The sequence below is a fragment of the Drosophila teissieri genome, chromosome 3R, assembly GCF_016746235.2.
Source record: "Drosophila teissieri strain GT53w chromosome 3R, Prin_Dtei_1.1, whole genome shotgun sequence".
Taxonomy (NCBI): Eukaryota; Metazoa; Arthropoda; class Insecta; order Diptera; family Drosophilidae; genus Drosophila; species Drosophila teissieri.
The window spans coordinates 7,035,809-7,049,061 of NC_053032.1; the positions used below are offsets into that span (position 1 = coordinate 7,035,809).

A 13,253-nucleotide genomic window follows, 5' to 3' on the forward strand; every position below is an offset into this window, starting at 1 on the left:
CCATTAAGTCCCAGTTACACGTCCGGATTCCCCACGGCCAGTGCTCCTTTGGGTTTTAATTAAAATGTAATTTACTACCCTGTCAAACGGCGGCGGCTTCGTTGGAGTTTGCTGCCGTTGCATTTCCCAATGGCCAGCTGAAGTTGACTGGCAGACTGACGTATAGACATCCAGACAGATCGATACAAAAAGAACTGAATATTTAAAGAGCATTCGGATTCAACAAGAGGGGACGCTTTGATCGATTTTCTCTAGCTGTTATGAAAAGATGTGAAATTAAAAAAAATATTCATATTCAGTCGATTAATCCGAATACCAGATAGCTAGTGCCAGCCTTTCCTGCCTTTCTGTTTCATAAATATAACACAAATCTCGAACTTCAGGGATTCAAAGGCTGTGGGATTATAAAGGTATTTTCAATCCAGCAACATTTTCTTACTGCCAAAAATTGACAAATAAATTGATATTTTAATGGAAAGTTAAAAGTTTTAGTGCGTTAAGCAAAAAATTCAACCAAACTTGTACTTGAAAGTGAAAACTGACTGAGTTAAGTGAAGTCTCCCGGGGCCATTTTAGACCATACTGAACTCAATTTATAAGATGAAATTTAATGGATCCCCAACTACTTTCACGCTTTTTCCGCTCAAAAAGCAAAACAGCTGCGGACAAATGTGGCAAATCGCTTTGGATTTTCTTCAGAAAGGACCAGACATTCTTTTAGGCATAAATTTGGCCACTTTGCATTCGGGACCTTGAACCTTCTTCTCGGCTTAGCGTATTTTTTTCGGAATTTGAAAAATGCTCAAGCATTTGTCTGTTTGCGTGCAGCACAAGCACAAAAAAAATATTAAAACCCTTGTAAGAAAAATCCAAAAAAAAGATATTTTAAACTTTACCAACGCTGACCCTTTTCTGGCGTTGGCCTTAGGGATTAACGGAGGAAAGAAAAATTGGGGCGAGTTTCCCCCGACCAGCTGGCTGCCAATTTATTCAAATGCCTTGCAAAGTGCTAAATAAACAAGACTCAGTCCCCCGACATGGTCATGGTCATGTCATTTTTCTCGGTTTTAGCTGGGTGCAAAAAAAAATATAGCACACTTATTTGGTGTTAGCCAAAACCCCGTTCGCCCCGCACTCACCTTGTATGGGCACATAAATATTTAGATAGAGGCAGTCCTCTGATTGATTCTGCAGATAGGGCAGCAATCTCTTCAGATACTCTAGTCTGCCCTTGGGCATCCGTTCCAGGGCCGCCGTCTCGTTGTGAATGTCCGGCAATCTTTGCGGGCAAACCGGGCTGAATCTGCAAAATCGAAAAAGATTTGAGTGGCGAGCTTGTCAAAGGAGAAACTTTCCTTCATGGCATTTTGCTTGTTGTTAAAAAGGTTTCCTCACCCCGAAAAATTTCTATAAAAATACAAGCAAAAAAGTTTTTGGTAAATAGGCTTATTTTTATGCCCGGCCTCGAATGTCGTTATAAATAGATTAATTTGCCGGAATTGTGTAATCTTTGAGGGATTTTTTTCAGGGGCGTTTGTAATGACTTGAAGAGAGGCCAAACCGAAGTCAACATTGTGATTGTCTTTTGGCCGTAAGAGCTTTTTGATTTGAACGCAAAGTTTGCGCTTTAATTTGTTTTTGTGAAATTGTCCCCTTTCCATTTCTTTGCTTCTGCATTTTCCTCTTTTAGGCCGAGACTTATTTTCGATCTTGGTAAATTGGTTTTCGATTTGGCTCTTATCGTTCGATTTTCCTCCTTGACAAATCTCCCTTTGTGTGTGCACTTGTGCAATTTACTAATTTCCTCCCTCTATTTCCACAGACAGGCCATGCAAATGCCAGAAGCGCACTCTTTTTTTGGCCTTGCACTCATTTATGAATCTGATGGGATTGGGAATACACCGAAACAAAATTAGCGTATTCAGTAATGTCAGGAAACTTAGTATAACTTTTAGTTTTTCAACTTAAAAAAGGAGAATATTTAACTAATATTCGCCGAAAAATTCGAATAAAACATCATCAAAATAACAAATATGGTTCTATTAAAAATATATATTTTTCACCAGTGTTCCGGGAATTGGGTTCTGCCATCCGTATTTAGCTGGCAGTGCTATTATTTGTTTTTAATCTGATCTATAAATGGAAGAGTTATACACATTCTGCCAAGTTGAACCCACCTGTGTTCCATCGATCCATCGGGAACGACATGATGCCTAGGTAAATTTACGCTCAAATGTATGTTGCCAGCAGTAGATATGTGTCAGTACAGGCCCGTAAAGGATTGGGAAACGAACGAAAGGGAAACTGTGGCCACTAATGCATTAAGGCCGATCCGATTTGTATCGTGAAAGCCCTCCACTCCATTCATCAAGCCTTTGTGGCCGTCAGAGTTTCTCCTAATTTGCAGTTGAGCGCTGAGATCCCTTAAAGTAGGCGGCTTAACTCATTAACCGCCGCAACTCCTGTTGGCCATCAAATTGTCATAAAGCGAAAATCAATAGGAGCATTTAAGAGAGAGTACGTCCTCCATTCCCCCGGCTGGCTGCGCATTATGAGGCTTCCTCTTCCAGTCATCCCAAAATGCATTAACATTAATGACATTGCGAAACGAGAATTTATTTTATTTAATTTCCTTAACTTTATTTCACCGTTGCCGTTGCCCTTTTATCTTTGTTATTACCGCCCACTCTGATTTTTGTTTACCATGGCGAGTATATTTAATTTTTGGTTTTTATGGCATTCCAAACGCCTCGCCGAAAATTGGGAATCTACTTGGAACTGACCCTCAGTGGGTCGCCAGTTAATGGACGCTTGTGGTGGCCGTGCGATTGCCATAATAATCATTAATTTTATGGCAAAACAATAAGGCAGGTAATAAAAGTTTCATTTTCGGGATCCATTTTCCCTTCGCCTTTTTTTAATGTAATGAACATGGTGTCAACCTCGGAACCCTGCAGCCACACGAAAGGGAGCTGGAGCAGCTTGGATGAGCAAAAAATATTAAAAATAATGAAAGTGAAAAGTTTTTACGGCAACTCTCGCGTAGTTGTAGTGACTGCCAGTGGCTGCCAGTGGTTGCCAATGGTCCAGGGTACAGGTAACGAAATCCCGCTCCATCCTCCCCAGTTCGAGGTCATAAAAGCCACATTTTGCCTTTTTAATGTTGCCCCCCTGGCAAACGAATGGCGCACACTTCTCAAGTGGCAAGCGATCTTGTTTATGCCACTTTGCAACCGCTGAACTTTCGCAGATAAGAACGGGTGGTGGCATCGAATACGGGTGGTGCAGGTGGGTTAAACATGTAGACTGCTGGAGGGGAGTGGTTGAGTGGCGCTAATAAAGCGGGTGCCGCAATTAAGGTCAGGGTGAGTTCTTCCCGCCATCGATGCTGCATTTGCAAATGGCAGGGCATTAAAAACTTGATAATTACTTGTAGATTTTACAGACAGCTGGAGGGGCGAATAATCATGTTTCCCGGTGGAGCAGTTTACTTTAGAGCCATCTTATGCTTTACTATTTTCCTTTTACTGAGATGATACGTGATAAAAGTAGGTAAATACCTTTGGATTGCTTTTCGAAACTGAACAAAGTTTTCAAAAGGAATTTTCACTTCTCTATTAGGAACATTGCTTTATTATTTCAGGTTTGGTGGCACTTTTGAAATTGACCAAATACCATGTACTAGCCCAAACCACTATTAATTCGAACAGCATGATTTTGTTTCTTCAACTCACGATATTTTCAATAGTATATAGAATAGTATATATGTATGGATGTATAGTATAGTATAGTATATATATATTGGTATTCCTAATCTGTAATAGGAACATAAATATCGTGTGTTGCACATTACGCACTGCAAAAAAACATGCTGTTCGAATTAATAGTGGCTTGGGCTCGTATATATAATTAAAATACTGGCACTTTCTTTTGAAATGCCGGACTACATATCTGGTTCATTTGTTTAATAGACATTTAGCAAAATACTATAAGTCTGCGAATACTGTTACATTTTTGTTGTAGCACAACTGAACATCTTAAACATATTTGCCTGCTGACTAATAACCAATATCGCATTGCTTTGCTCGGACAGCACCTGCTTTCCAGGTAGATTATCTGCGACAAACAGATATCTGCGAAATTCGAGCAAACAATTTGAAGATTGTGACCCTGGCCAGTGAGAAACTGCTCGGTAGACAAAGCACGCGGTCCAAGTAAACAAGGTTATAGCCATGGCTCCTTCCATTCCTCTGTGTTATTCCGAAATACATGCAGTTTGGAATTCACAAACAAAACATAAAGCAAAGCTCGCCCCAAATGCTCCAGTTTTGTGTACATTTGAGTGGAAGGCCAGGATAATCTGCATGTAGGGGAAAGAGACTCAAGAGCAGACAAAGCTTTAAGGGTCAGGGCTTTGGGGATATAATGGCGTACTTTTGCGGAGGAGGAGTGCTCACGCTTTGTGGTAAGTAAATGGTAGCCAGGACACCAGCCCTGCCAGATCCGCTGGCGATTTCGGCTTGAATACATCAAACAAAAGCATAATCTTAGCCATGCAGAAAAATACACGCACACACCGCGAGAAAAATGTACAAAAATTTTAAATATTGGCCCATTTAATAATTTTAACTGTTTTGGACTCGTATATCTTTGGATTGACTAAAATATAAGATAATCCTAATGAGCTTTAATGAAGACACATTGACGTGCCTTTATGTGTTTTAAAGTTTTACATGTTTGGTTCAGTATTGGGTTTTTTCAGTATTTTCAGTGCAGGCTATAATGAAATGGGCGGGCAGGTGATGAATGAAGGGCACCGGATCGCATAAAATTATACGCGACATTGCGGCCACGTCAAGTAAAATAGATTAATTTTACCTGTGGCCAACGGGCCAGAAGGTTGTCGTCCTCATCCTGATTTTTCCATCCCTCCGACCGTGCACACAAATTAGATTGGCTGGCGACACAGACTCAGTCGGAGTCGCAGGCCCTGGAACTCACACCTTCCCGGACAATCTCCCTCGGGCGGGCGTAAAGCTTTCTTGCCTCAGTCAAATTAAATAAAATCCAATTTAAAATGAATTTTCGCAATTTCATTTAAAACGGGCAACAGTTTGTACCGCCGCCGCCGCCGAGTCATTCGGAAATTTATGCGGCTGATGTTCTGGAGATGTCTTCCCACCTCCGCCCTCGGCCCTTAACCCTCCGCATCCTTGCGGTTACCACTTGCTCTTGAGCCTCAAATTGGAATTAACGTTTTTAATGACGTAGCAAGCTTCTGTTTGCCGGCGCGAAAGAGATGCCTCACGAACTGCTGCACGCATTTTCTGATGGTTCTTGTGGTGGTCCTCACCGCACCTCCTGCCCGCCATTCATTAATGCGCTTTTTTATTAGGAAAATCGTTAACTTGAGTTCCTCCACTTAGCGTTTTTGCGTCAAGCTTTTACTTTCGTCTTTATTAAAAACTTTGGCGTCATGCATAAAACTCGCCAGTTTATTGCGATTTTTACACTCCGTTTATGAGCCAGAACCTGGGACCCTGGAACCTGGAACCTGGAACCTGGAACCTGGAACATGGAACCTGGTCAGGAGAGGTTGGCCACTAATCCGCTTGTTTTTCATAATCCTTACGCCTCAGGCAGCGGCCAGGACCAGTGTGCAGCCGTTGGAACAACAGCACCAAAGTGCAAAGTGGCTGGCGGAATTTATTTCATTTTTATTAAAGACGTTGAGGCGGTAAATGCGTGGATGAGGTTGGAAAAGTGGGTGTGCGGGTGTAGGGGGCTAGAGTGGGTACCCGGGTGGCTTGGTGGTGACACGCGTGGCTTGTCAAAGCCATGAACAGCTGCTGCCTTTGCCGGGCTAGGAATATGTGGGGACATAATTTTCTCTGTTCTCTTTTTTTATTTATTTGCTGCGTTGCCTCCATTTTTTGTGGTTGCGGGAAATAATTTTTGCAATGGGGCCGATGAAAGTTGACGAGTAACTTGTGGTGGAAAGGTATGTAGCCTTTGCAACGTTAGATTCTTGTTGGAAATGTTGAAATTCAGGGCAAACTTTAGTTGAAAGCACAGAAATATGCAAGCAGTTGAGCCCAAAAATTACATTGTTTGTTTGCCTCGTCGACGTATCAGGAAAACTAAAAAGCAAATCAAAGGTCCAAAAAAGTTTAACCACAGAACTAAAATGGAAACACAAGCTAAACCACGTAACAAAATCTACTTGGTATCCTAAGCGGTATACATTTCCCAAAATCAGTCTAATGACCTATTGTGCCAACTGCCTATGGACAACTTTATTACGCTGACGTGCTGAAAAATCTCCCGACCATTACTCAAGCCGTTTTATTGGCTCCCTCTGCCGCTGACCCCGCTGTCAACAAGGCGGCCTGACAAATAAAGCCGTTCACCTATCCGGAAAAGCGAAGATGATGCGGCGGAGGAGGCCTTGAATTACCCAAACATTGGCGGGGAAATTCGAGAACGCGAAAATGCGAGAATCATCTGTCTGCTGCGGGCCGCAGGTGCTGTTCTTTGTTAAACTTGAAAAATTATATTTTATTTGCCGGGGCGCACTGTGTGCCGTAGTGATTTCTCGGCCCGTTTTCATTGGCATTGTGGGGGGTGGAGTCCGTGAAAAGGGGAAAAACTTTTGCTGCTTGACGGCCCCAGTTCGCTTCCCTTTTTTACAACAATGGAAAGTAAGGGGGCTGCGAATATCTCTGGGCATCTTTGTGAATAATGATTTGCCACTCGGGAGCATTTGTAAATTAGATGCCGCTGTGTAGCTGCTGCTTTCCCGTAGCGCTGTTTGCTGCCGGGGACGGCGTAAATATTTAATTTGCGAGATATTCCGCGAGGAAGTCGGCCGACTAAGTTGACCTTTGACTTGCGTTTTCCGCATTTTTTCATTCCTTATTTTCAGAAGCCATTATCGTTATGTCCATTGTTGTCGACGGCCGGGCACGGGTTGTAGCATTTTCCATTATTTTCATTACTTTCAGTTACACTTGGCCTTCAGTATTTTCGGACCGCCGCCTGCGCACTTGACTCAATAATGAGTCAGTTAATTGAGGTGACAATTGTTTGGTCCTCTTGAGAGAGTTGGCGATTTCAGCCCTTGACTTATGGCACTTTGATCATTTTATGCACTCGAAAGGCAAATCAAACTCAACCCTTTTGGGAGATGATTTAGTGCTTTTAGATGGACAAAGCCTTTTGTCAGATGGTGGAACTCGGCAGAACTCAGGAAATTTATTAAATTATTAAAACGACGGATCGTGCTTTTCCTAATGAAATTAGATTGACTATTTGCGTTTTTTGATAAATACTGTAGAAAGTTTTTTATGGTACTGACATCTCCATGTCTGCGACCGATTTAACGAAAGGAAATGTACCAATTTCTTAAAAAAAATTGGGGTAAAAGCATATTATTTACTCGTGTTTATATAACAAGGGTAAGTTTCCTCTTATAGTCCTCTCTATATAGACTTTTTACATAATGTTTAATAAAAAACTTTTTTAAACACAAAGCACTATCGTTCCTAATGAAATATGTACATGTTATTGTGCTGTTTTTTGCCCTGCAAACAAATATTTAAAACAGTGTCTGGGGTGTACGGAAATAATTTAATCGAATCCAGTTTAATGGTATGCCCTGATATCCCGCGACAAAATGCGTAGAGCCGACTCACCTGTCCGCCTTTTTGACACCTGACCACATGGCCGCGGAGACGGGCGGCATGAATCTCAAATTGCCGACCGGCGGCGAGGCGTAGGGTATTCCTCGGTACGCCTCCACCGGATCCAAGTGCCTTCCGTCTAATTGGACAATTACGCCCGATATGGCGCCATTGCGTGTGTTGATAATCCGCGACGAGAGCTGGGCGGGTAATTGATCATGGTTCGGGCTGTAGTTCGAGTTCGAGTTGCTGTTATTGCTTGTGGGTCTTCCACTGCGGTTGCCATTGGATCCGCTGGTGCTCGTGGAAGATGAGGAGGAGGATGAGCTGCTGCCGGGGGACGACAAGCCCGCCGACGATGATGAAGTGAGGGATAATGAGGGTACGGAACTGGAAGTGGCACTGCTGGAACCGATCAGCACGAGTCCGCCATTATTCACCGACGAGGGACTCTTTTGCGAAGTGCTCAGGTTGCCGCTGTTGCTGCTATAACTTATGCCGGCAGCCGAGCATCCAGATATATATATGTCCAGGACGACCAGAATTAGCAGGGATGACCACGCCCACCCCGACCTCCTCGCCGTGGGCGGCACTTTCCGCCGCGTTCTCGTTGCTGCTGATGGCGGGAGTTGTCGATTCGAGAGCAGCATAACCATTATTATTATTGGTCAAAATGGCCACGTCGCAATGTTGTCGGTATTTTTTCGACAACTTAATGTCCGACTGGTGTTTTATCTTTTTTTCCGCTCCGCTCTTGTATAATTGACCACAAGTAGCTGTTTGTGGCGTGGCCTGGTTTCCGCTTTGCTTGTTTCAGCAAGTATTCTCACTTTTTGCTTCCCGTATACAATTTTACTTTACAACATGGTTTGTGCAAAATATTTAATGGAAGTTATAGACAACTGGAATGAAAAAACAAGTTTTTGGTTTAAATTAGTACGTTTGGAGACAATTATTCAAGGGATCTACTGCTTATCGGAAAATGTTTATGGATCACACAACCACGAGCAGAAGTTCATTAATTCAACAATGAATTGAAAATTTGTGAAGCAACGAGCAGATATACAAATTAAATGCGAATTTTTAATTTAGTGAGTTCAGTAGAAGGAAACTCGCTATGTATGTATATTAATAGGTCCACTTCTAAAATGTGTTTAAATTTAAAAATCTGTACATCGGCTCTGGTGCTCTCTTCCAGGCAATTCAGTGAAGTGTGTTCCTTGAACCATTTCTTGTTGTCCTTTCTGTCGTTTAGTAATCTTACTGGGGCATTTGCCTCTTAATAGAAAGGCTCACGAAATTGGTAAAAGTCCCCTGCCCACTGTTCGCACTTCCAATAGCTGAGTAACGGGTATCGGATGTTCGGGAAACTCGACTATAGCGTTCTCTCTTGTTTTTTGGTATGTTTGCCAGCTGGAGCATCACCTTGTTTGCACTCGGTGTAGTGTCCTTGCCCTTGTTGTAGTTGACAAGAACAAAATCCATACGAAGGGGTTTTGAGGATGGGGTGGCAGGGAATGGGCTGGGTTGGGTGGCCAGGACATTTGGCATTTTGCATATGCCAGACATGTCAGTCTCGCAGGCAGGCAGGCAGAACCGAGACCCCTGACAACACAAGGGGAATGCCTACGTGGAATGACTAGGGAGTGGCCGATGGAGGCTATTGGTGCAGGGAACAAAGCTGGAGCCTTTTCATTGCCTGACTGACATTCGGTCATTGGATCAACAATTTAAAATAGGAAAAAGGGTAATGTGGGCGGCCCATTAACGGAACTGGCGTAAGGCTTCTTAACCGATTGGTTTGGGGTCATTTTTGGAACGTTTTAAGCAATATATTTCTTTTATATAGTAAAAGAGATATATTGAATGTGTTAAAGTGTTTTTAACAAATATCGTAGAATTAATAATTGCAAAAATATTCTTAATATATTTTATTGGAAACATTCAGTTATAACTTTAGTTCTGCTTAAATCGTATTTTCCACGAGGAGTAATTCCTTCCTTTTTTTTCAGTTCTACTTATGGCGTCAGTAAGGTGCTCCACGGTCTTATAAGCCGCAAAGCAGCAGTGCGCGTGATCCCAGTCGCCTTTTTACCCCAGAAACCGTATTTTTTTGGGACGAAGAAGGGCATTTTTATTCAGCTGGCACTTACTTATTCCGTGCGTTGGCTCTTCTGCTGTCTGCGGCTCGAGTGCAGGTGCTAAGCCCTCCTGTCGTGCATGTGCGTTGAATGTTGGATGTGGGATGTCCTTGCTCCTGCCGCAGCGCGTCCTCTTCGTCCTACTCCCGCTCCTTCTTGAGAATCCCTCCACGTACTGCTCGCTCAGCCGCGTCGTCTGCTGTTGCTGCTCCTGCTGCTGCTCCTGCTGCTGCGTTTTCTGAATGCCGGCACGCTACAATTGTCATGCAAGCTGACATTCTCCACGGAGACGTTCAGTTACTCAGCGATGAACAGGATTGTGAGAAGGAACACAGGACACTGGCCGACTGCTTATGGGGCTCTAGTTGGCGTCCTTCCATCGCGGATTATGCTGCAATCAGATCAGAGAGATGGCAAACTTTATTAGACCTTTCATTCCATCCCATGTGGCACTTAAGCAATGCGTAGTAATTATCCGGCACGAGCCATTTGCGTATTTGGAAGCTAAACACTTTGCCTTACTATCTAGAAAATATACTGTACTATACAGCGTTGAAGAATACTTCTATTACTTTTGTTTTTATAAAATGCGAAAAACCCATTCCAAAAAATAATAGTGCCTTAGTTATTTTAATCTTATTTAATCTCAAATTTTTAGATTAACTAATGATAATGATAATAATTCAAAAAAGCACTCCGAAACCAAAGTACAATTATTCCCATAGGGCGAGCGACTTATCTGCAGGGTATTAATGGAATCACTGACTTGGAGCTGGTGGAAAATTTTAATTATATGATGCCCTCAAGTGTAAGTAAATTATTATGCAGATCATTAGCAAAGTAATTAGACCCGGCTGCCGCCTCGCCCATAATCCTCGGCTCACTAGTTGAATTAATTGTATTCCTGGAAATTCAGTTATTCCCACATTCCATCAAATCATACCGCTGGCTTCGAATACATTTCCGCACATAATTTCCCCCAGGCCAGGACCGGGAAAGTCACATAAGTAAACAGGGGGAGACCAGAAGGGATTTTAGAGTGCGAGTTCCTTAGTTTGCTCAACAAATAACATCATCAAGTTGTCCGCAGCAGCAGTGACTTTACTTAACTTCACTCCAGCCCACTCCCTGGTAAACATTGTAAATCATACGCACTGTTGCACAGGCGCTTTGTTTTATTTTGCTATTGTGAATGAGTTGAGAGCCCGTCACACTGCGGTGGAATCCTTATGTTAAGCAGTGTGGGAAATATACAAATATCCATTTATTCGACCAACAGCTTTCACATTTCCGTTCCCCGCTTACTTTCTCGCTTTTTGAGTATAAGTGAAGGAAGTCTAACTAAGATTCAGCCCAAACGCACTCAAAATCTCTGTGTGCACAATATTCACAATAATGCCGCCTTATTACATGACAGGAAAAACATCTCTAACTTTGCTGATTCTTTCCCAAAAATTCTTAACGAACTTTTGGACTTAAAACAAAAAGTTGTCAAAAGTTGAAATTTGTATACAAGTATTTGGAACGACTTTATTCACATTTGTAATTTGTATCTCGCTTCTCGAAGAGATAATTGGATTCGAGAGTGTTCATGTTGTTTGCCTAATTTAATTGCGAATAAACGAAACAAAATTCCAGTTTGTGAAATACTTTTGCTTTAATTAAAAATCAAAACGCGATAAGCGGCCCATGGAATTGCTATGGAAAACGTTTTATCATGGTAAGTCGGTCGGGGAATTACATCTCCAGCAAACGCAAGAAGTAGTCTCTTGACTTTCCAACTGGCCGCAATTTCCGCCCTGCCGCAACTTTTTCTGAGCTCTTTGCTCCATAAATTCCGCGCCAGCTAGGCGGAGCATCCGCATCCGCACTCGCATCCGCATCCTCAGCTTCAGCTATTTCACCCGGTCCAAGGGTCATTAATTTGTCTTTTGAGGTGGAGTCGAGGGTGGATGAAAAGGCATTTAGGACGAGGAGCCGTCGTTGCCGCCGAGGTAGTAAACTGCTTAAGTAGCACAGCTAAATTAAGAATTGTGGGCCAAGCAATTAGAGAGGGGGCAGCAGGCGGTTCGCAGACAATGCGCAATAAAGTTGAAAGTTGGTCAATCCTTAGGTGTAATGTATATTTGTTTGCCTCGATTTTTTGTAATTTATCTTGTCCAAAGGAGACTGCAAGCACACACGCAAGTTCAATAAAAGCCAGGTGATACATGAAAAAAATCAAAGGACTTCAATCCGATATTTTTCGATTCATCAAAACAAGGTAGTTGGCGTTAAGAATTAATAGCGATTGTATTTGTAGTATTGTAACATTTCTCAATAGTGATATACGAGTACTTTTTAAAAGTTCCTTTTTTCTGGTTTTTCTCTGCTATAAACTAAGCTTAAGTTGAATTTGTTAGAAGACATCAATATTCAATGTTCCCGTGCCTGTGGCCGTATGTGAAAAGAAATAGCTTTATAGAATATCGATTGGTACGTTCGCAGTCATGTATTTCCGGAAATTTAATCAGTTTTGGTGCTTAACCGAGTTGTGGAAGCAAACGAAACGAAATATAAAAAGAAATCCAGACCCAAAGGCAAAGGAATGCCAGGGCAGCAGAGAAAATTATAGGGGGTTGGGGATGGGGAGTGAAATTGTTTAGCAGTTGTCTGACTGGAAATGGAAATGAAAATGTTTCTGACTTACTTGCCTTGGCATTGTTATTTCAGTTTATTGAAATGACTGTCTTGCCTTGCCTTGCCTAAGTGGGTATGAAAATATCCGTGTAAAGCCAGGAGAAATGAAGAGAAGATAGTGTATTATGGAAATGCTTTTGTGCGAAAACTTTCCCCTGTACCTATCAGCATCGACTGTCTGGCCTTTTTAAATATAATTATTATATTATATTAATTTTAGTAAATACCTCGGACCACAAAGAGTAAACTAACAGTTTTCAACACATGACTCCAGGGACCACTATTGCTCTTGCATAAAGCTACGTCTGATAAAGCCAAAAAGAGACCAAAGAGAAGACAGATACTCGGACCAACTCAAACTGCAATTTTTCATGCAAATTTATGCAAAAATGTGAGAAATTCGCTTCAAGAAAATATGAGAGAAAAATGCAATCTGCAAAAGAGTTAACCAAAGAAGAATGAAAAAACGAAGACTTAAGTGGGTGGAGAACTTTCCAAGTGATGGGAAATAATGCGACTTTTTAACTACGTTTTAGTTAAGCCAAATGCATTTTGCATGTCAGAGTTCGTCTCTTGATAATAATATCCGAGAAAAACTGTCTGACTTTTTATCTGCGTCTCTTCATTGCCCTAATGGGCAGCCTCCTTTTTGCTGCGATTTAGCTTTCATTATGTTGGCTATCCGACAAACAAAGGCTTATAATTTTTTGCTCACCCAGGTCCTTTATTTATGTATGCAAGAGCACAACTA

General features: G+C 42.0%; 1 protein-coding gene across 1 annotated transcript in view; it reads right to left on the minus strand.

The window, feature by feature from the left end:
- The window catches only part of LOC122621589 (neuroligin-3), a 33,470-nt gene extending 23,399 nt beyond the window's left edge, over positions 1-10,071 (minus strand). Inside the window, exons 1-3 of the mRNA XM_043799506.1 lie at positions 9,836-10,071; positions 7,695-8,584; positions 1,140-1,303 (exon numbers count right to left, since the gene is read on the minus strand). Of these exons, the coding sequence (XP_043655441.1) occupies positions 1,140-1,303; positions 7,695-8,338 (808 nt within the window). The 5' untranslated portion in view covers positions 8,339-8,584; positions 9,836-10,071. The remainder of the gene's footprint in view (positions 1-1,139; positions 1,304-7,694; positions 8,585-9,835) is intronic.
- Positions 10,072-13,253: the final 3,182 nt, after the last annotated feature.